The 22636-nt window shown below is 28.3% G+C and overlaps 1 protein-coding gene across 1 annotated transcript; it reads left to right on the top strand.

Moving 5' to 3' along the window:
- Positions 1 to 1893: 1893 nt before the first annotated feature.
- On the top strand, positions 1894 to 22621 carry Duox (dual oxidase). Its single transcript, XM_075728377.1, has 18 exons — positions 1894 to 2937; positions 3024 to 4296; positions 8442 to 8966; positions 9743 to 9904; positions 12041 to 12228; positions 14286 to 14490; positions 14570 to 14736; positions 14805 to 15041; positions 15128 to 15224; positions 18230 to 18844; positions 18934 to 19038; positions 19145 to 20467; positions 20550 to 20854; positions 20920 to 21040; positions 21109 to 21515; positions 21641 to 21796; positions 21870 to 21998; positions 22066 to 22621. Exons 2-18 carry the CDS (start codon positions 3069 to 3071, stop codon positions 22192 to 22194), a joined length of 6099 nt encoding a protein of 2032 aa, XP_075584492.1. The 5' UTR covers positions 1894 to 2937; positions 3024 to 3068; the 3' UTR covers positions 22195 to 22621.
- Positions 22622 to 22636: the final 15 nt, after the last annotated feature.

Genomic DNA, 22636 nt, shown 5'->3' with positions numbered 1-22636 from the left:
ATTGTTTCAAGTTCATGGTACAGTCATACATGTCTGGATGTGGGTGAGGAGATAATAAAATATAAAATAAAGAAGACATTTTCTTTGCCATTCAATTCATTTTAGATACAAAAAAATCAATGCAAAAATAAACATCTCAATTCAGAATATACATATAATGTTAATATACCATGCTGGTTTTTTTTAATAAAATACAGGAAACATAAAAAAATTGAAATTATTGCACACCAAAAAAAGAAATTGAATTGAATTGAATTAAATTAATTGACCGGAAAATCAATTTCATTCAAAAAACATCATTGATCCAAACAGAAATTTTTTTTTGATCCAATATAAATATAATGGATAGATTGTTGGGTATGAATCATCATAATTTACAAATATTTTACATTCTTGTCATCATTTCAATTGATAACCGTGAATAATGGTATGATTTTATCCATATACACACGCACACACATTGTGTTTATTTATCGTGACAATCATCATCATTATCGAATTGATAAATTTGAATATCAATAACTAATCGATTCATTTACAAATGTGAAACATATGTAAATTCACCGGTTGATTTTTGAAACTTTTGTGTGTGTGCATGTGTTTTTTTTTCTTGCTTACACGTTGATTCTGTTTATGTAAACGTGAATATAAACAATGGAACAAAAAAAAACCGAATAACAACGAAATTTAATCATAAATGGTATGTGTAATGTTTGAATGGTTGTTAGTTTGTTAATAATATCAAATTTTTGTGCAGGAAATTCCATTATTCATTCCATTCATAATCCATTATTATAATTATTTTGTCAATCAATCAGAAAACAAAAAATTATTCCATCATCCAATGATGAATCAATCAATCAATCAATCAATGATTTTAAATTCCATTCACATCATCACAAATATTTTTCCTCTTTCTTTCTCTAAAAACACGTGCAGTGGTTTTTCCACAATAAAAAAAAATTTTTTTTTTCGTTGGTTCTGCATTTTTTACATTCAATTTGATGAATTCACTGAATTCTCAAAGTTAGCGCATTTTATTTTCTGTTTGTATCCAAAAACAAAAAAAAAAAAAAATATTTGGCCCCTTTCATCACCATCCTGAAATGTATCTACTTGAAAATCATTAAATGAATGTCTGAAAAGTGTATGTGAGGTAATTGGATGGTTTTTTTTCTCTTTTTCTCTTCAGGATATTTACCAAACAGGTACATAATACAACAAGATATATATAATACACCTTGTTTTTGATGGTGACCATGTGTGTAGATGTATTATGTATCACAAAAAAAACATAGAAAAAGAGAGAATAAAGAAACTGATCAAGTCTTTGTTTTTATTGATTTTTTTTTCTTAGTCTCTATCATCATCGTCATCATCATCATACATCTGACCTGACAATCATGGCTATATCTGGCTAGAAATTTAGCTTTTTTTTGACATAAAATTAAACATTCAAATTTTATATGCGAAAAAGAATCGGTTTCGATTCTGATGATGGTAAATGTGTCGTGTGCGTGTGCAAGAGAATGACATTTAAAAGAAAATGAAAATTTCATTTTCATTTGATAAAATAAAAACATTTTATGGTCAAAAAAAAAAAAAAAAATAAATAAACGAACGAACGAATGAAAAGGCCGATATTTATCCAATCAGTCATAGCATCATCATCATCATCATTCGTTAATATTAAATATATAAATGGCGCCATTGAATTACGAACATCTCTCAATCACTCTCTCTTTCTCTCCCTCACTTTCTCTCATTTGCTTGCATTTTCTCTCTCTCTCTCTCTCTTTCTCACACACACATTTAGCTCTTTCGATATTTGATTTTTTTCATTATTTTGCTCCATCATCATAAATAGCTATAGCTTTCACTCTCGCTCTCAACAGACATACACTTTCTCTTTCTCAATTTCTGTTAATTTGTTCTGTCTATGTTTCATTTTTATGGAAAAATAATAATTACAATGATGATGATGAACAAAGCTTGAAACATATAGAAACGAAGAGAAAAATGTTTCGATCTATTATTATTATTATTATTATCGGGAAAGAGAGTTTGAGCTCAGTTCCAACAACAACAACAACGACAAAAAAAAAGAAAAAGTGAAATTTACTTTGAGAGTGAGAAACATATTTCTATTTGATGATTGTGGCTCATTCATTGATGATGATGATGATGATGAATGGATATACAAGTAGAAATATAATATATCCACAAACCACTGACACATGAACATTCGACATAGATTTTTTTTTTCATTCAACTTTTAATTTTTGTGTTTGTGATTTTGATTTCATCAAACAAAACAATCAACAGCATCATAAATAAACTCTGATGACATTTGGTTGTAGCTGCTGCTGCTGCTGCTGTTGATGCTGTGAAACATAACACATAATACATACATACATATATTTTGCCTTGTTCTGCTTATTTGTTTTTTTTTTGTTGTTGTTGATTTTTTTTTTTGGTTTTTTTTTGTTTTTTATTTCTATTTTTCTGATCATATAATGATTTGGAAAACAAAATATGCATTAGATTTTTTTTTTTGAAACAAATGTTTTTTTTACTCGACATATTTTTCGATAACCAAATCCAAATGACAACGACAATAGCCACCAATGATATAATGAATAAGTGAAAAGAATTTTTTTTTTTGAATTTCATCTGTGATTAATGTTTGGTGAATGGTGATGGGCGTTTTTTAAGAATTTGTTTCTATTGATGATATAAATGGTGAAATTATAACGTGGTTGTGTGTGTTTCTTTTTCTTTTTATAGTGTTTGTCAACAATATAGTCAAAAAATAATGTTTTGGTGAAAAAAGTGATAATTTAAAAACAATATAAAAAAGTTTCAACACGATAATAATAATAATGAGAAAACGTAAACGATAATACTATTTTTTTCACATTTTGTTTTCGTACGCAGGCAAGAATCCATTTTTTGATAATTTTATAAAAAATTTTCAATTTTTTAAGATTTTTTTCAATTAATTTTTATCTCTTTTTATACAGTGTGTATATGTGTGTGACATAACATCATCAACGAAGACGACGACAATGTTTGATCAACATTCAATGATCAATGATGATGGTAATCATCAAATATTGACCATCAAATCAATAATAATCAAAAAATCATCGAATATAATTATCGATGATCATGATAGAACACAGCAACAACAACAACCAGATGATATTGTTGGCAATAATATGGCAAAAACATCCATTGTCCATCATCAGCACAAATGGCCAACAACAACAAAAATTCAAACGAAAAAGTTTCAAACAAAGCCAGCATCATTTTTAAAAAGGTCTGTTTTACATAAAAGACAACGATCAAATTCAATGACGATTCAATTCGTATCACCGACAACAACAACTAAATCACCGCCATCGATACCACCACCACTACCAACAACAACAACAGAAGCAATAATATCAACACTACCACTTTCTCATGAATGTTCATTAATCAAATATACAGATAATCAACATAATGATAAATCACGAATACAATTACCACCAAGATTATTATTACCGTTATTATCATTATCATCTCTCATCCTAATCTGGTCCAATTCTCTAATCTATTCCATTATAACAATAATAATCATTATATCAATCATCATCAATGATTGGTATTTTTATTATCAAAAAAATATTATCGAATATTCTAGAAGGTTTCATCAATATTTAAACATTTCTAATTGCTTTAATATCAACAACAAAAACAATGCTGATGATGTGGATGGTAATGAAATAAATTTTAACAACAACAACAATAAAATTACCCATAATAATAATAATAATCAAAAGGATTCAACATCAACATCATCATTCATCAACGTGATATATGATCATCATCATAATCATCAACAACAAAAACAAAATTATATGGCTAATAATAATGGTCAAATTCTGACCAATTGTTTTCAACAACAAGCTAGAACATTATCAACACCTGTTAATAATAGTGATGATGTTATGATGAGGATCATTAATCAACAACAATTAAAATCATCATCATCAATATTGGAATGTCCAAAGAACTATGGATCCATAAATCATTCGAGACGGCAACAACCACCAACATTTTTGTTGTCATTATTTTGTTGTTTATCAATGTCATCATCATCATCAAATCGATTGAAAAAAAAATTTCAATCATCTATTTCATCAATGATGATAATGATTTTATTAGTTGGATTTATTTTATCATCATCATCTTCATTAATGATACAAAAAACATTTGCAGCACAAACATCATCATCATCGCAAAGAAATGGTGAGTAAATTTTACACACACACACACATACACATACACACAACGACTATCAAATTCTGGTATCTAGTAATAGTTGCTATGGCGTTCATTATAACAAATCAAACAGGTCAAACGTACATTCAAACACACACACACACTTGTGTGATATTCAATAAATTTTTTTTTCGATTAAGCTTTCTAGAAAATAATTCACACATTTTGTTTTTCGGTTGAATGTTGCAAAATCCAAAAAGAAAACATTTAAATAAAATTCTTTTGAAAATTTATGCAAAACCAATGATTTGTTTAGTGGTGGTTACCTCATCGTTATTATTATTATTATTATGGCCATTTCGTTTGAGCCACAATTTTTTTTTTCGTTATTTGGTTTTTGTTCATTTTCATTGACCTTTTGTGCATTTCATTCGTTTTCTCTGTTTATTTATACCAGAATTTACCAGAAGTAAATTGCCCATAAAACCATGAATCAATTGATGGTGATAAAAGAATTTTTGCAATTCCTTTTTTTGTTAAAATTCTTATATCTTTTTCAAATAATTTAGGTTTTTATTTCTTTCTTAGCTTTGTGGTTTTTTATTTTCATCATTTCTTAACCACTTTTGTTCAATAATCATTCTTTATTTAAATTTTAACAAAGGATCGAATTAAATTAAATTGATTGATTGGTTTTTTTCTTTTATTTCTCTTGATTCAAAAAGAAAATTATCATAATTTGAAAGAAAATTTTTACCAGAAAACAAAACAAATGAAATTTGGTAGAAAAATCATCACGTGCTCTAATCACGATTTCTTTGTATTTGTGTGTGTGTGTCTGTTTTCATAAAAATTTTTGCCGAAAGCGTTTAAAAATTGCATCATCATCATTATAATAATGACGATGATAGATACAGAAAGACAATGAAAAAAATGGATTTCATTTTTTTCTGATTATAGGATAAGAATCGAATGAAAGAAAATTCGAGAAAAAAACTAGAATAAATTAACTAAACAATCAAACAAAAAAAAGGTAAATAACCGATTGGTCAATCAACAATCTCATTACACACACACACACTTTGATTACAATTTTATACCGATAATGATCCACTGTTTTTTCCTATCGAGAATAGTAGAGGGAAAATGCTAATAATTTTCGATCTGTGGAAATTCGGGTTTTTTTTGTTGTTTATCGCAAGCTTTTTCTAGAATCACTATATAAATCTACAATAAAGATAGCAAAAAAAAAAAAAAAAAAATGGAAATTTGAACAATCGGTTGCCGCCAATCAATTTGTAGTGTATGTGTGTGGGGGGTACGAATCACAGAAAATAAAGATGAAAAAAGCTAATTTTTATTTGCCAAGCCATAATAAAGAGTTTCATACATCATGCTGAACGAAATGTACACATACAAAAATGGCAAAGAATTTAAGAAAAAAAAATCAGTGTTTTTTTTATTTTCTTCTTTCTCTGAACCGGTTTTATTATTATTAATCCTTTCTGATTGATTGAAATTACTTGGTTATAAATCTATCTATCGTAGATATATCAATCAATGTGAAATTGAAAACCAATATAGTTCGAAAAAGTGATTTAATTGTAGTGTTTCTGTAGTTGAGACAGGTTAGATTTATCCATCTGAAGATTATACAATAATAATAATGGATTCAAATCATATCATAAAATTCTTTAGCAATCTGTGTAATGTTTAACATTGATCGAAATAATGTAATTTATAATATTATGAAAAGAGAAACATGTTCTTCTCTACATATTAATAGTCATTTTTTACAGTTGAATCAAAATGAATGAATGAATGATGATGATGACACGTGAGAAATTGAAATATTAAAATAAAAAATGTCATCATGTTATTATTATATTACAATATCGATCAAATTCGATCGATATATTTATGTATATATTGTTGAAGAAGATAAAAGGTCACGATGTATGTGTGTGTGTGTGGATCATAATCAATGAATGGCAACATTACATTACATAATGTATCATCATCATCATCATCATCGTTTGAATTTCAATCCAGTTTTCAATCATTAATCAGAAAGAAATTAGTTTTTTTTATATAGAGAAATTTTTTTTTTTTTTTGCTGAAACAGAAAAACTATGTCACATTGTGAATGAATGTTATATACACCTGTCTCTTTCTTTCACTCTCTCGTTTATTATTGTCACTGATGTCTTTCTCTCTTTCTATTTGCTTCTTATTTTAGACTTTTTGTTTTTATCTGTTTTGTTATTGTCATTTTTCATTTTGTTGTTTGAATTTTATTTCAAAAAAAAATTTCTTGTTTTGAACATCATCAATTTTCATCAGAATTTTTTTTCTCTAATCAAAAATTCCATCAAGAATTTGCAATTCAAATTTTTTTTCTCCTAATATGTAACTAAATATTATCCATTTAACAACGGAATAAAATTTACGAAAAGAGTTAGGTGCTGAAATCAAATGAATTACACACCATACATACTGCTGAAATACTGAACAGAAGTTTTGTTTTTTTTTTTTTTTTTTTTTGTTGAAGGTGACACACATATACATTATATATGTGTGTAATAACCGAAATTACTGACTAACTATCGAAAAAAAAATGATTTCATTTTATATTTTGCTAAAATTTCGATTGAATCCACATTGCTTGTACTTTTTTTCAGTTATTTTTTTTCATTTCATTTCTCTAATTATTGATCGATTGAATTCATTCATTTAATCATTGGATCAATAATTCGATGTCTAGTTATTATTATATTATTATACATACCTACCACACACACACACATACAAAAAATAAAATAAAAAGTCAGGATATATACCTGTACACGTACAACAAACGCCCATTCTTTTTAACCAATCAATGAATAAATAAAAAAAAAACACATACTGAGCAATCAAGCAGGTAAATAGTTTCAACAACAGCAACAACGACGACCATCAATGAATGTCAATAATTTTTTTGTTGTTGTTGTTGTCGTTGTTGTTTTTCCACTTTAAGTTTGCAATAATAATAATAATATCATGTATCCAGAAAAAAATGATAATAATAATGAAAACCACCACCACCACCAAAAAAAAAAAAAAAAAATATCATCATCCCTTAAAAAACAACCATTATTTTTTTTCTACTGAAAAATCTAAACTTATGCCATTGCTTTCAATTGAAACATTTTATTGGTTAATAAATTACTTCCAGCTTAGTTTTTGTAATATCACAACATTTTAGATATTTAAATACTTGTCAATTATCAATGACGAATGTCATTGATGAAATTCATTGGAAGGAAGTCTTTATTTTTTTTTAACATTTTGCGTGAATGTGTGTGTGTTTCTGAATAATTTAATGGATTCAGAAACGTTTTTTTCTTTCGTTTATTTTTAAATAAACAAAAAAAAAAAACAAATTTGCATCAATGAATCTGATCTGACGGAGATGAGTTTATTGTGGATCAATTCATTTTGGATCATTTGATATTTTTTTTGTTGGAACCAATTGAATTATTATCAAAATCGGATCATATGATTTCATGTGATTCATGCAATAAATAACAACAAGGTTACAAACTAGATTGATTCATTTGGTGGTTGTTTGGTTGGTGGTTCGTTTGTTGTTTGCAAAAAGAGAGGAAGAGAAAACGAATGAAAAATTTTTCCATTCATCCACATACACACACACACAGATAAAGAAAAATATTGAATATATGGATGAAATACAAAGTCAAGGAAAAACGAAAAAAAAAATTTCCATTGAGGATTAGTCAACGACAATTTGACATTTTCAAACGTGTTACAATAATGATTAATTGATGTATATATCTAAATTATTGACAAATGTTCGTTTTTTTTGGTTTTATTTTTCCAATGATGATGTTTGTTGTTTTTCATGGCAAAATATGCACAAATTGAAAAATATTTTCTGGTTTGTTTTGATTTCAAAAAATTCTTTCATTGTTTTTCAATGTTTTTTATGTTTGTTTAAATTCATTTTTTTTATTGAAAACAAGAAATGCAAATAGACAATGTTTTTGAAATGAATAAATAGATATAGTAGATTCACAAAAACATAATGACATTGATTACTCCGGAAACGTGCATTTAATATATTATAATTTAATTTAATTTAAATTTTTTTTTCTTTTCATTTTCTTTAGGTGCCGTTTTACTACGTAGTACGGCTAGATCCGTTACACCTGTAATAATGACATCGACGTCGCGAACTACAACTAGGAACCTAAGCACCCATTCGACTTTAGCAACAACAACATCATCGACAACGACGACGACGACGACAACAACAGCAACACAGATGCCAAGTTCATCATTGACATTTGAACCAACATTATCATCAAAGATCAATTATGATGATGATGAAATATTGAATAATGATTATGATTATCATCAACATCATCATCATCATAGTCATGATAATATAACATCAACAGAAAAATTTGATTTAAATTTTTCACCATTAATCAATGTATTTGCCTACCAAACGCAACAACAACAACGACATCATCATAATAATGAAACAAATGATGATGAAGATGATGATCTAATGATGTTTAGTTATAGAAATCATCAACGTGCCATTCATAGAAATATGTATTTTAAGGCTGAAATGCAACGTTATGATGGTTGGTATAATAATTTAGCACATCCATCATGGGGAACAACTGGTAATTATTTTCATTTTGTTATTTTCATTTTATTTCAAATTCAAAACAAAAAAAAATTCCATCGTCATCATCATCATCATTAATCAAATCATTTATTCATTACAATGAATAATGTTTATCATTTCTTGGAATCTTTTTTGGAATTTTTTTCCACATTTCAATAGAAAAATTCAAATTACACGATTCTGATGTAATTTTGAACAAAGGAAAATAAAACATCACATGAACAAATTACCCAGAAAAGAATATTACTTATCACTAATAATGGATCTTAAATTAGAAAAAAAATCACACTTGCACACATGTCGTCATTATCCATTGTATGAAAACCGTAAATAAAAAGGCTACATTGGTTTCAAGTTGATTGTAAATATAATTACTTTATCATATCACAAGTGCTAATGATTTACAAAGGGAAAATAATATCGATAATTATATTATATAGAGATGTATCCGGAAAAACCAAGACAAAAAAAAATATGCATCCAATCACCTCCACCACATTATGGGCAAGAATTTTTGATTTTAATGATCGATAATTATAATTGATGATGATGGGTTTTTTTTTCACAAACACACAATCAGGCTATTCAATTTTATTGCTACTTGGATATTGCCATCATTTTTTTTTGTTGATTCAATCCATTCGTTACTATATTATGGATGAATCTTTTTTTTCCCAATTTTATTTGAATGAATGAATTTCTATATTCGCTAATTATTGTTGTTTTTTTTTGTTTTATTCATTTTTCTCTTCGAAATATATATATATATAGAAAGTCATCTAACACGCAAAGCACCACCATCATATTCGGATGGTGTATATATGATGGCCGGTGAAGATCGACCTAGTCCAAGAGAACTTAGTCAAGCTTTGATGAAAGGTGACGATGGTGTTGCATCTAGCCGTAATCTTACGGCATTGTTTGCATTTTTTGGTAAGTTTTTTCCTTTTTTAAGCCAATAACCATAATCAACATCAATAAGGAACAATCACATTACAAAAAAAAATCAATCAATTTGTTATGGAAACAGTGATGATGATGGTGTTTATTTTTTTTTTACATATTTTCAACATATATTAACGCGTGTGAAATCGCGTATTTTGTGAATGTGTATGTGTGTGTGTGTGAGAGAGAGAGAGATGGACATTGATGATGATTTGACAGTTAGAAAAAAAAATGCAAGTGTTGTTTTTTATTGACTCAACAAGTCTGTCTCAAGAGATGATGAAAATATTGCATAATAAAACTTTAAACGACGACCAATAATATGATTGTAATAAATGAAATGAGAGAAAAAAAAATATGTTTTTTTCTTGCTTAGCCGGTCTTTTCTGAAATTTTTTTTTGCTTTGTTTTTTTTTCATGAAACAAACCTTGACCCATGTTTTTATAGATAGATTGCGCGGCAATGTTTTTTTTGGCCAATCTCATCTTATAAAAAACCAAATGATGATGATGATGATGATGTTTAACAACAACAATTTATCGATGATACAATATTTTTCCTATTAGCAAAAAAAAAAAAAAAAACAAATCTTGTTTTCACATTCATTAAATCTATACATGGCTAAAAGTGATAGAAAAAGAAAAAAAAATGATGAGCCAGCAACGCAAAAGAACTTTATCTATATCCACAATCATCATCATCATCATCGATTATGTAACAATGTGATGAAACATACACACACACGCATGTTTGTGTGTAATTAAAATAGTTCCAAACAAACAGAGAAAAAAAAACAACAACAACAAAAACAACAATTTCTCTAAAGATCATCATCATCATCATCATCATTAGGTTACACAAGTATTAGACAAAAACAAAAAGTTATTACATCATTTGGAATTGTCAAGTTTTTTAGGAAGCAAAAAAAAAAAAAAAAAAAAATTCAGAATTCATTTTTCAATTTAATCGTTTCAATTTTGTTGCCCAAATTCATGAATGAATCAACACAAAGGAATTTTTTTTTTATTTTGAATAATTTCAGTCTATTATGCATATGTGTCTTCATCAATCAGTCAGTCAATCGTTTAGCTACTTGAATACCTTGGATCGAAAAAGATTATTTCGTTTTTTTTCATCATCATCATCATCATTTATGTAATACCAATTTCAACAATTGAATATTATTATTTGATGATGATGATGATGATGATGCGTGCATTTTTGTGAGAAAAAAAAATCATGAGGGCAGAAACATCAAACAACAACAACAACAAAAACAACAGGCAGAGAGTTGTTGTTGGATTAAATTTTTTTTATTTCAATTTTTTTTGTTGTTGTCAATGTCATAGTGTCTGAAAATGTAAATCAATTTTCACTTGCATCTTTCATCTAAGTGTTTATGTGGAAAACAGATGAAATGCTATGTTATATATAGTAACACAGGGGAAAAAACAGAGAAGGGGGAGGGAGAGAGAGGAAAAAAAATGTTCAATAAAATAGTGACCATCATTTAATAATAATATAATCATGATGATGATGATAATAATAATTGGAACAACAATTTACGTGTGTGTGTGGTCAACATACATTAGGTTAAGGTCAAATAAATTTTTATCAAATTTAAAATTGAAAAATTTAATGGTCAAAACAAACGTTTCAGTAAATTGTCTTTTTTTTGTATTGTCGTGGATTTGATTTTTTTTTTGAAAAAAAAATTTAAATAAAACTTGTAGGAAGTGATGAATGAAAATGACATCGTCATCATCATTGATCGATTGATTGATTGCCGATTCTAATTTTGTTGTTGTTGTTGCTGTTGTTGTTAGTGGTGATAAAATATTTATTTTTTTTTGTCAAATTAACTTTATGATGACAAAACGCAACACACACATACATAACAATCATTGTATTTCATGTTGAACTTTTTTTTTATTAATTTTTTTTCCATATTTTTTATACATTTATTATGAATCGCCCGATTTCTTTCAAAACATTGCATTGAACAAACAAATCATATTTTTTTGTTTGTTTGTTGTTGTTGGCCATTGATTCATTCATTCAAAAAAAAAAAAAAAAAAAAAAAACAAACAAACAAAACAAACGAACAAACGAAAAAAAAACAGGACAAGTTGTATCATCGGAAATATTGATGGCCAGCGAACCTGGTTGCCCAATCGAATTGCATCGTATTAAAATAGCTAAATGTGATGAAATGTTTGATAGAGATTGTCATGGTGGTCGTACAATGCCATTTCATCGTGCAATATATGATATACGTACTGGTCAATCACCTAATAATCCTCGTGAACAGGTATGTGTTTTTTTCCTATTCAAAATATTTACATACATATAATCAATTTAAATCAAAACCTGATTGATTGGTTGAAAAATAATCTTTTGGTTTTTGTTCATTATAATTCTATCAAATTTCAATTTAATTCGATTTTTTTCACTGAAAAAAAACTAAAATTTACTCTTTTCAGATTAGTTATTAGTTGTCATTATTCCTGATCATGTATCATATTACAAATTGGATAGCAATAAAAAATAAAGAAAAACGAATCAAGTTTATGACAAAATTGAATAAAATGAATATATTCAGAATAGAAAAGTAAAAAAAAAATCTCATTGAGATCGATTGTCGTTGTTTGTTTGTTTGTTTGTTGTCATGTCGGAAACATAAATGTGAAGGACAACAACAGCGAAAAAAAAAGAATTAACGCTATCGGCAATCGATAACGATTACAGACACCATGATTTTTATTCAAAAATGTATGTCGAGAGATAAGGAGATAAAAAGAATAGGAAAATACAAAATTCATTCCAATAGAATACCGTCGTTTTAATAATTTTGAATTTTAAATTTTTTTTTCTTATGAATAATTATGATTATAAAGATATGGATCGCGTACAATATTATATTGGGTATTCGCATTGTAAATTGTTGTGCGTGATTTTTTTTTCTATCAATCTGAAAAAAAATGATCCGATCAAGATACAATGTTATGGGAAGAGAATAATAACAATATATATAATGATGAGTGAAAAAAAGTATTTAAAGATAATGAAGATGACCATGAATGATGATGGATTTATCATAATAATGAATAAATGAATATAATGATGCAATAACATTCGAAATATTCAACATTCGAAATCAAAAATATTGTCCCGTATCATCATTGATGGATCTTCATTGTTTTTTTTCTCGTTTTTCTGAAATTTTTGTTTTTCTTTCTGTCATTGTTGTCTGTTGAACAATTACAGTATAATTACGATTTTATCTACACCTGTACAACAATACAACAAAAAAAAGGTTAAAATTCATGATTCTTTAATCTATACGCCGAGATTTATGTTTATCATCAATGTTTGTGAAAAAAAACTGTTTCAAATCAAACATTGATTTGAGAAAAATTTTCCATTGTTGTGCCACACACACACACACACATAATGATGATAATTGTGTCAACATTTTGTTTGTTTGAATATATTCAAACAAACCATTGACATTTCAATGTTCATTGATATTCTCTTTTCATTAATGATGATGATGATGATGATGATGGTGATTGTATATGTTTCGATATATTACGATCAATCGGAAGTTTTATGAACTTGAAACACAAACACAAACACACAACACAGGATATCTACCTACCTATTATTAAGGTGGTTTTTTTTCTGCTAAACAAAAACCTATCTTTGATTATCAATGTCATGCCGTTTATATTCAATTCAAGTTCAATTGAACTGAAATTGTGTATGATGACGATCATAACGATAATGTACGACGTTTTATAAATGAGAAATCAATGTGTGTGTGTGTTTCAATGTTATGACAATGAAAAAAAAAATTAAGTTTTTTTTTCTTCTTTGAACAAAAAAACCGATTCGATCATTGATTTTGATCAAATGATAGTTGATGATGATAGTGGTTAATGGTTAATGGTCTGTTTGCAGAACATATTATTATTGTTTGGAAAAAAAAGAAAGCGAGAAAAAAATGAACAGAATTTTTTTTCTTAGCTAAGTCGGAAAAGTTTTTGAAATTTTTTTCTTTTTTTTTCTATTTGCAACATTCAATTTGATTTTTCTTTAAACTTTCTCGCTACCTCTCAATGATCAATGAACGCAAATTTTTTTTTTCTTCTTTCCAATGTTTCTTTTCTCATGTTTCAGTGCATAAATGAAGAAAAAGAGAAGGTAACAGTTTGCCGAATAAATTTCAATTAATTAATTTTGAAATTTTTTTTTTATTGATCCAAAGAGAGAATGAAAGGATTTATGTGTTTGTGATTTCGCAATAAATTTATCTGATAATTGATGTTTTTTTTTCTCCTTACAATATAAATTATTCATCATTAGCTTAATCTTGTGACCAGTTGGATCGATGGTAGCTTCATATATAGTACATCGGAAACATGGCTAAATTCAATGCGTACATTTCAAAATGGTTCATTTAAAACCGATATAACTGGTCTTTTTCCACCACGTAATGAAGATCGTGTACCATTGATTAATTCACCACCAGCACATCATTTACGCATGGCACATCCGGAAAGAATGTTCTGTAAGTTTAGGAAATGTGATTAGATCATTGTTTTGCTGATTTCTCCCTCTCTCGCTTCAATCTTCATTCAATAAAAAAGTGCTTGGTGATGCACGTACAAATCAAAATCCCGTTATATTAGCATTAGGTGTTGTTATGTTTCGTTGGCATAATGTATTGGCTAATCGTGTACAAAATGAACATCCCGATTGGTCTGATGAAGATGTATTTCAACGTACTCGACGTCTGGTCATTGCTAGTCTACAAGTAAATTTAATTAATTTTTTTTTCAATTTTTTCCCACTAAAAACATTCCTTCAATTATTTATTTATAGAATATAATAATGTATGAATATTTGGAAACATTGTTCGATGAACCGATGCCACTTTATGATGGTTATAAACCGGATATACATCCCGGTATTAGTCATGTCTTTCAATCGGCTGCATTTCGTTTTGGACATACGATGATACCACCGGGTCTTTATCGTCGCGATGCACAATGTAATTTTCTACGTACAACAAGTGGACACGATGGTATACGTCTATGTTCAACATGGTGGGATGCAGTTGTAAGTGTTGTGATTGATTGATTGAATGATTCAATGAGCAAAAAAAAAATCATAAACGAAAATTCTCTAATTTTTCAATTAAACAGGATATACTACCAAATGCTGGCCTGGAAGAATTACTAATGGGATTAGCATCACAGATAGCTGAACGTGAAGATGCTGTTCTTTGTTCAGATGTAAGAGGTAAGTGTATTTAATAATGTTTTTCAATCAAACAAAATTATTTGATTGATTGATTGATTGATTGATGTCTGGTGATGTTTATTAGCCATCATTAATGATGATTATAGTAATTACCAAAAAAAAAAAAAAAAAAAAAATGATGATCTATTGTGATTATGTTTATGTTTCTGTTAACATTCCAGTGTGATTGATGGGTATCGAATCAATAAGAACCAATACAGTCAATTTTACATAATAATAATAATAATGATCAATGAAGATGTTCATAATTGTCATTTGAATGATTGTTATTGCAATTTTTAAATTAAATTTAATGTATGGGTTTTTGTAATTGAATTATTTTCAATCTTATTTATCGTTGAATTGAACACCTTTGTTGTTTGATTGATTTTTTTTTCTTGATTCTTGAAGAAAATTTTTGGGATTTTTTTTGGGTAATTCCTTCATTTCCATGCGATATATAATCATAAGTTCAATGTTGCAAATTTCTTTTCAACGAAAAAAAAAAATTCAATTTTAATTTTAAAAGCCTCATAGGCAATAATTGAACACACACACACACACAGAGCAGATTATGAAAAAATTGAAATTTTCTAATTTCCATCAAACAATTTAGAGAAAATAATATCCTCCTCTCTCCCTCTCTCTCTAGCATACAGGCCATATTTTTTTCTCATTTTGCATGTTTTCATTTCCGTTTGAATGTGATGCTTTTGATTTTTTTTGTTCATTTGCCAAAATAGTAATAATGATGATGATGATTGACATCAAACACTAACATTCAACAATCATCAAATGATAACAATTGGTTTGATTGTTGAATATTGTGAACAAAAATTGATAATTGAAAGAAAAAAAAATTGACATCCATTTGGAGTTTTCAAGGAAAAATATATACAGTTATATATTGTTGTTGTGATTTGGCCGCAAAATAAAATAATAATTAAATTAAAATATATTGAAAAATTATTAATGGTCAAATCATCATCATCATTATGATGATGATGATGATGATGATTGATTGATGAAAAATGATGATCATCATTGGTTATGATTCCGGTCCTAAAAAAAAGAAAAAGAAGAAAGTCTAAGAAATGCTATTCACTACATTGAAATGACACATGAACAACAAAAGGTCGATAGTGTTTTTTTTTCATATCGTTGCATCACATTGTATGTGTGTGTGGTTGCATCACACGATTATGTTGCTCAACGATGATGTTGATGATTAAGAACATTTTTTGATGGCCAATGACTACTTATCTCTAGACATAAAGATGTGAGTGTGTGTGTGTGTGAGAGAGAGAGAAAAAAAAATTTAAGTGTAATAAAAAAAAGAGATAAATTCTTTCTCATTATCTGCATGCCATAAAAAATGTCACAAAAAACTCGTTTAATTATTTGAGTTTGAAACAAAAACAAAAGAAAAAAAATTCTCATGGAATTTCCCCTAAAAAAAACCACCATCACGAATGTTTCACACCTTTTGATTTCATTTTTTTGTTTCTTTGTCCGGATTTTCCGAATGAAAATTTGGAACTTCGATGGTGGTAATCAAATTCAACAAATTTCATTCATTTGAATTTTAATTTTTTTTTTTAAATTCAAATGTTCTGTTCACGTGTTTACTCTTTCTCGTTAATTGCAAACTCTATCCATCCATGCAAACAAACTGCTCGACGATAGAATGAAAATGAAGAAATTCAATTCATTTTTTGAAAACAAAAAAAAAGAGAGAAATCCAATCCAATCGTAAGGGGGAATGTAAAAAAAGTAAATAAAATTATTGAAAATGAGGTCAAGATTATCACACATGGTAGCGGTAGTCTGTTTGGGCTGTGGTGGATCGAATCATAATTGGATATATATTTTATGTTGTTGTTATCATCAAGCTTTACTTATTATTTTTTTTTCACAATCTGATTGTGAAAGATTTGTGTTATCACTACAGTCAATTTATTCATTTTTATCTTGGATTTTTTCTTTTAGTTTTAGACATTTTGCTTTTTTTTCGTTTCAACTTTTTGCTGGTTACTATCATTCAAAATGTTGATGATGATAAACGACCTCGAATCATTCCAGAATATATAGTCATTATTAACCAATTGAAATGAATAAAAAATTTATAATATTTTCTCACTGTGTTAAACTGTGGTTTTTTGAATCGATTTCGAGATCTTTTTCTTTTCGGACTGATGATGATAATTGATTAGCTGCTAGTAGTAATTTCAATCTTTTCAATGTTATTATTGTCACAATATATTTAAATTAAGAATGGATAGTGCATGATTTTAATGATCATGATCATCATCATCTTCGTATTTAGCACGGTAGATTCATCATCATTTTATCGATTCGATTGATGATGATGACGATGATGATGATGATTAAAATACGTTATCCTTTTCCTACCTTCGATCAAAACATGGAAAGGTGGAGAACGTCATACACGGAGGGATATAAAATTCATCAATGACAATTTTTTATTTTTATTTTTATTTTGTTGGAATCATTATTAACAATTCTCACTTTCTTCAAATGATAATGACCATAATTATTTCTTCCTTTATTTTTTTTTTCGTTGATTTGCTTCCATATTACTTCCAGTGTGTGTGTGTGTGCTTACCTTGAAAAATTGAAAATACATATTTCGTTTTGCCTGTTTCGTTTTTGAAAATCATTATTTCAAAAAGCCGGATTTTCAATCTAATGATAATCATATAATGATGATGATAATGAAACCATTAGCAAGCTAACCTTTGGTCTTATTTTGGTAACGTTTGTTTAGGTTGACCATGATTCAGGTGATGATAATGGTTTAATGATTAATAGTTTAATGTTCATTGGATTGATTGATTGATTGTCATTTCCAAAAACTTGACTTTGTTAGCTTATTTATTAGCTATTATTATTGATTATTGGCAATAACGGAAATGTTTTGAATTTTATTTTGAAAAATCTATTGATTAATAATGTTTCTCTCATCGCTACTTTTTTATTTTTAGATAAATTATTTGGACCTTTAGATTTTTCACGTCGTGATCTGGCCGCATTAAACATAATGAGAGGTCGTGATAATGGTCTACCAGATTATAATACAATAAGAAAATATTTTAATTTTCCACCGGTAACAAATTGGTCACAGATTAATCCATTACTTTATGAAAAAGCACCAGAATTATTTGAAACATTATCTAATTTATATGATAATAATTTGGATAATATTGATGTATATGTTGGCGGTATGGTTGAATCAGAATTGGAAACTGGTCGTCCCGGTCCATTGTTTCGTGCCATCATACGGGAACAATTTCTACGCATAAGAGATGCTGATCGATTTTGGTTTGAAAATAAACATAATGGTATATTTAGTGATGAAGAAATTGAAGAAATACGTAAAATAAAATTGTGGGACATTATAGTCAATGCAACAAATGTTCTACCGGATGCTGTACAGAAAGACCTATTTCTTTTTCATCCAGACGATCCATGTCCACAACCGCGACAGATGACAAGTAAAAATTTGGAAAATTGCCTAATTCTAGCTGGTTGGAATTATTTTCATGGTAGTGAACTGCCATATATAATGGTCATTTTATTGCTTATATTTATACCGATGTGTAAGTGGTTAAATTTTGTGAATGTGTTTTTTAATCGGCAAAATTTTAATTTTAATTTTATCTTTGAAATTTTTTTTTAATATTCATAGTTGTCGCTGTAATGGGATATGGTGTTATCAAACTAAACAATCGTCGACGTCGTAAGATTAAACAGCAAAGAGAAATATCACAAAAGAAAAATTATGATAAATTATGTATGTATATCGTTAATCATGGACAAATCATTTTGATGATGATGATAAAAATCAATTTTTATTTATTTATTTATTTATATTTGAAAAAAAATGTAATACACATTAGATGTACGTGAATGGTTACATCATAATCATAAACGTTATGTAAAGGTTAAAATTGGACCCGATCAATCAGTATCGACTGTAAATCGTAAAGGTGAAACATTACGAAAGATTGATATACATGAAACATCATCATTATTAGTGGAAGTATCACAAGATTCAAATAAACCAATGATATTGATACGGCCACCAAGAGATCATGATCTTGTATTACAATTTGACAATAATGGTTCAAGAAAAAAATTTCTAACAAAACTTGAATCATTCCTATTGAATCATAAGAAAACATTAGAAATAATACATACTTATCGGGATATAATGTTGGCGAATGCTGAAACAAAAGAAAAACGACAAAAACGTTTGGAACATTTTTTTCGTGAAGCATACGCACTAACATTCGGTTTGAAACCGGGCGAGAAACGTAAATTTGAAGATGTAAGCAACGATGTCATCATGGTAATGCGTACATCGTTGTCGAAAAAAGAATTTGCCGAAGCATTAGGAATGAAACCTGATTCATTATTTGTGAAACAAATGTTTAATTGTGTTGATAAAGATCATGATGGTCGTATTAGTTTTCAAGAATTTCTTGATACAGTCGTACTATTTACACGTGGGAAAACCGATAGTAAATTACGGATTATATTCGATATGTGTGATCATGATGGCAATGGTGTTATTGATAAAAATGAACTAACAAAAATGTTACGATCATTGGTGGATATTGCTAAAACAAATTCAATGACTGAAATTGAAGTGATGCAATTGATTGAAGGAATGTTTGCATCGGCCGGTCTAGAAGATAAAGATGAATTAACCTATGAAGATTTTAAACATATGATGAGCGAATATCGTGGTGATCTAATTGCAATCGGTTTAGATTGTAAAGGTGCTAAGCAAAATTTCTTGGATACATCGACAAACATTGCACGGATGACTAGTTTTCAGATAAATCCATATCCAGATCCGGAACCAATGTTCATTATACAGAAATGGAATCAATTCATCACTTATCTGGAGGAGAATCGTCAACCAATTGTTTATTTATTAATATTTTTCGTTACAACAATTGTTTTATTTTTAGAACGTTTTGTTACATATAGTCATCTAAGTGAACATACTGATCTTCGTCATGTAATGGGTTATGGTATTGCCGTCACTCGTGGCTCGGCTGCTTCATTATCATTCTGTTATTCATTATTGTTGGTGACCATGTGTCGTAATTTGATGACAAAAATTCGTGAATTACCCATACATCAATATATACCATTAGATTCTCATGTACAATTTCATAAAATTGTTGCTTTGACTGGTCTATTTTTCACAGGTATGTTTTCGTAATATTATTTTTCTTATATATTCGTTAATTATTCTGATTTTTTTTCTTTGAATTCATTTTCATCATCCAGTATTACATACGATTGGTCATTGTGTAAATTTTTATCATGTTTCCACTCAACCTGTTGAACATTTACGTTGTCTAACTAAAGAGCTACAATTTGAATCGGATGCTAAGCCAACATTTTCATTTTGGATATTTGGAACTGTAACTGGATTGACTGGTATATTACTCGTACTAATCGTATCGATTATATTCATTTTTGCACATCCACGAATACGACAAAAAGCGTATAGCTATTTTTGGACCACACATTCACTATACACCCTTATGTATTTGTTTACATTTATTCATGGATTGGCTAAAATTACCGGGGTATGTAATGCCTGAATTTGTTTTGATTTTTCGTTAATTGGTAAAACTTTTTCTATCTGTATCAGCCCCCAAAATTTTGGCTATTCTTCATCGTTCCCGGTATCGTTTTTGTTCTAGATAAAATTGTCAGCTTGCAAACAAAATATATGGAATTAGATATTCTGGAAACAGAATTGCTACCTTCAGGTATTTATTTATCAGAATTAGATCTTCAAACGGTAGATATATTTTTTAAATTTTCATTCTCATTTCAGATGTAACAAAAGTAAAATTTTCACGTCCACCGAATTTTAAATATTTATCTGGTCAATGGATACGATTATCATGTACAGCATTTCGTTCAAGCGAATATCATTCATTAACATTAACCTCGGCACCACATGAAAATTATCTTTCTGTTCATGTTAAAGCTCAGGGCCCATGGACATGGAAACTACGAAATTATTTTGATCCAAATAATTTGGTCAATATTGTACCGGATTTACCGCCTCCTAAAATACGTCTGGAAGGTCCATTCGGTGGTGGTAATCAAGATTGGTATAAATATGAAGTTGCTGTTATGGTAGGCGGTGGTATCGGTGTTACACCATATGCATCCATACTAAACGATTTGGTGTTTGGAACATCGACAAATCGTTATTCCGGTGTTGCCTGCAAAAAGGTTGGTTGAATTTATTTTTGGCGCCTATTTTAGCTTGATGTTGATTTATTTTAATGTGTCAGAAAAATAGTCGCGTTTGTTTTTTAAAAAATGAAATTTTCAAAACTATTTTCTTCATCCATCAGGTATATTTTCTTTGGATTTGTCCATCACATCGTCATTTTGAATGGTTCATCGATGTATTACGTGATGTAGAACGTAAAGATGTGACACAAGTTTTAGAAGTACATATCTTTATTACACAATTTTTTCATAAATTTGATTTACGTACGACAATGTTGGTGAGTTGAAATTTTTTTTCCAATGAATTCAATTTTAATCAATTCAATGATTTTATTTCATCCATTAATTCAGTATATATGTGAAAATCATTTCCAACGAATATCGAATCGTAGTATGTTTACCGGTCTAAAAGCTATCAATCATTTTGGTCGACCAGATATGATTGCCTTCCTGAAATTTGTACAAAATCAACATTCTTATGTAAGTGGTGTTATTGTGATTTTTTTTAAAGAGAAATTCACAAATTTTTTTCCTCAAAAATTTATAGGTGAGCAAAGTAGGTGTATTTAGCTGTGGACCATCAGCAATGACAAAATCAATAAGTAAAGCTTGTGAAACTGTGAATAATCGACGAAAATTACCATATTTTATACATCAATTCGAAAATTTTGGCTAAATTTTCAATCACAATCATCATAGAACTCAAACTATAAAATTTTGCTCATTAATTCGTTCATTTAATCATTTGTGATCAATTTGGGGTGTGAAACACAAAAATTATGAATCGGAATCTCTCTCTTTCTCTCTCACATTGTAACATTTATCTCTTCTTTGTCTTATTTATTTTTTGTTTCTGAATTTTCCGAAAACATTTTGTTTTTTTTCAAATAGATTCAATTCTCATTTCATTACATTTTTTTTGAATTTCGACAAAAGAAAACTCAATGCCATTTTTTCATAACATAAATTGAAATTCTTCGATTCGATTTGCCATTTGTTTGTGGTACACCCAACACAACACAATATACACCCAAATGATATGTGATATTTCTTTCATCATCAATTTGATTTACTTAAATAAAGAAATTTTTGTTTTAGAAAAATCGCTTTTGTCAAAA

Source organism: Dermatophagoides farinae, chromosome 2 (genome assembly GCF_024713945.1).
Source record: "Dermatophagoides farinae isolate YC_2012a chromosome 2, ASM2471394v1, whole genome shotgun sequence".
Lineage (NCBI taxonomy): Eukaryota > Metazoa > Arthropoda > Arachnida > Sarcoptiformes > Pyroglyphidae > Dermatophagoides > Dermatophagoides farinae.
The sequence above is the reverse complement of the archived record's forward strand: the minus strand, read 5'-3'. Positions and strand labels throughout refer to the sequence as shown.

Coding starts and splice junctions, on each gene's coding strand:
- Duox (XM_075728377.1), top strand. CDS start 3,069: ATGTTTGATCAACATTCAATGATCAATGATGATGGTAATCATCAAATA. Junction 9,905..12,040: donor GGCATTGTTTGCATTTTTTG/GTAAGTTTTTTC, acceptor AAAAAAAAACAG/GACAAGTTGTATCATCGGAA. Junction 21,999..22,065: donor TACAAAATCAACATTCTTAT/GTAAGTGGTGTT, acceptor AAAAATTTATAG/GTGAGCAAAGTAGGTGTATT.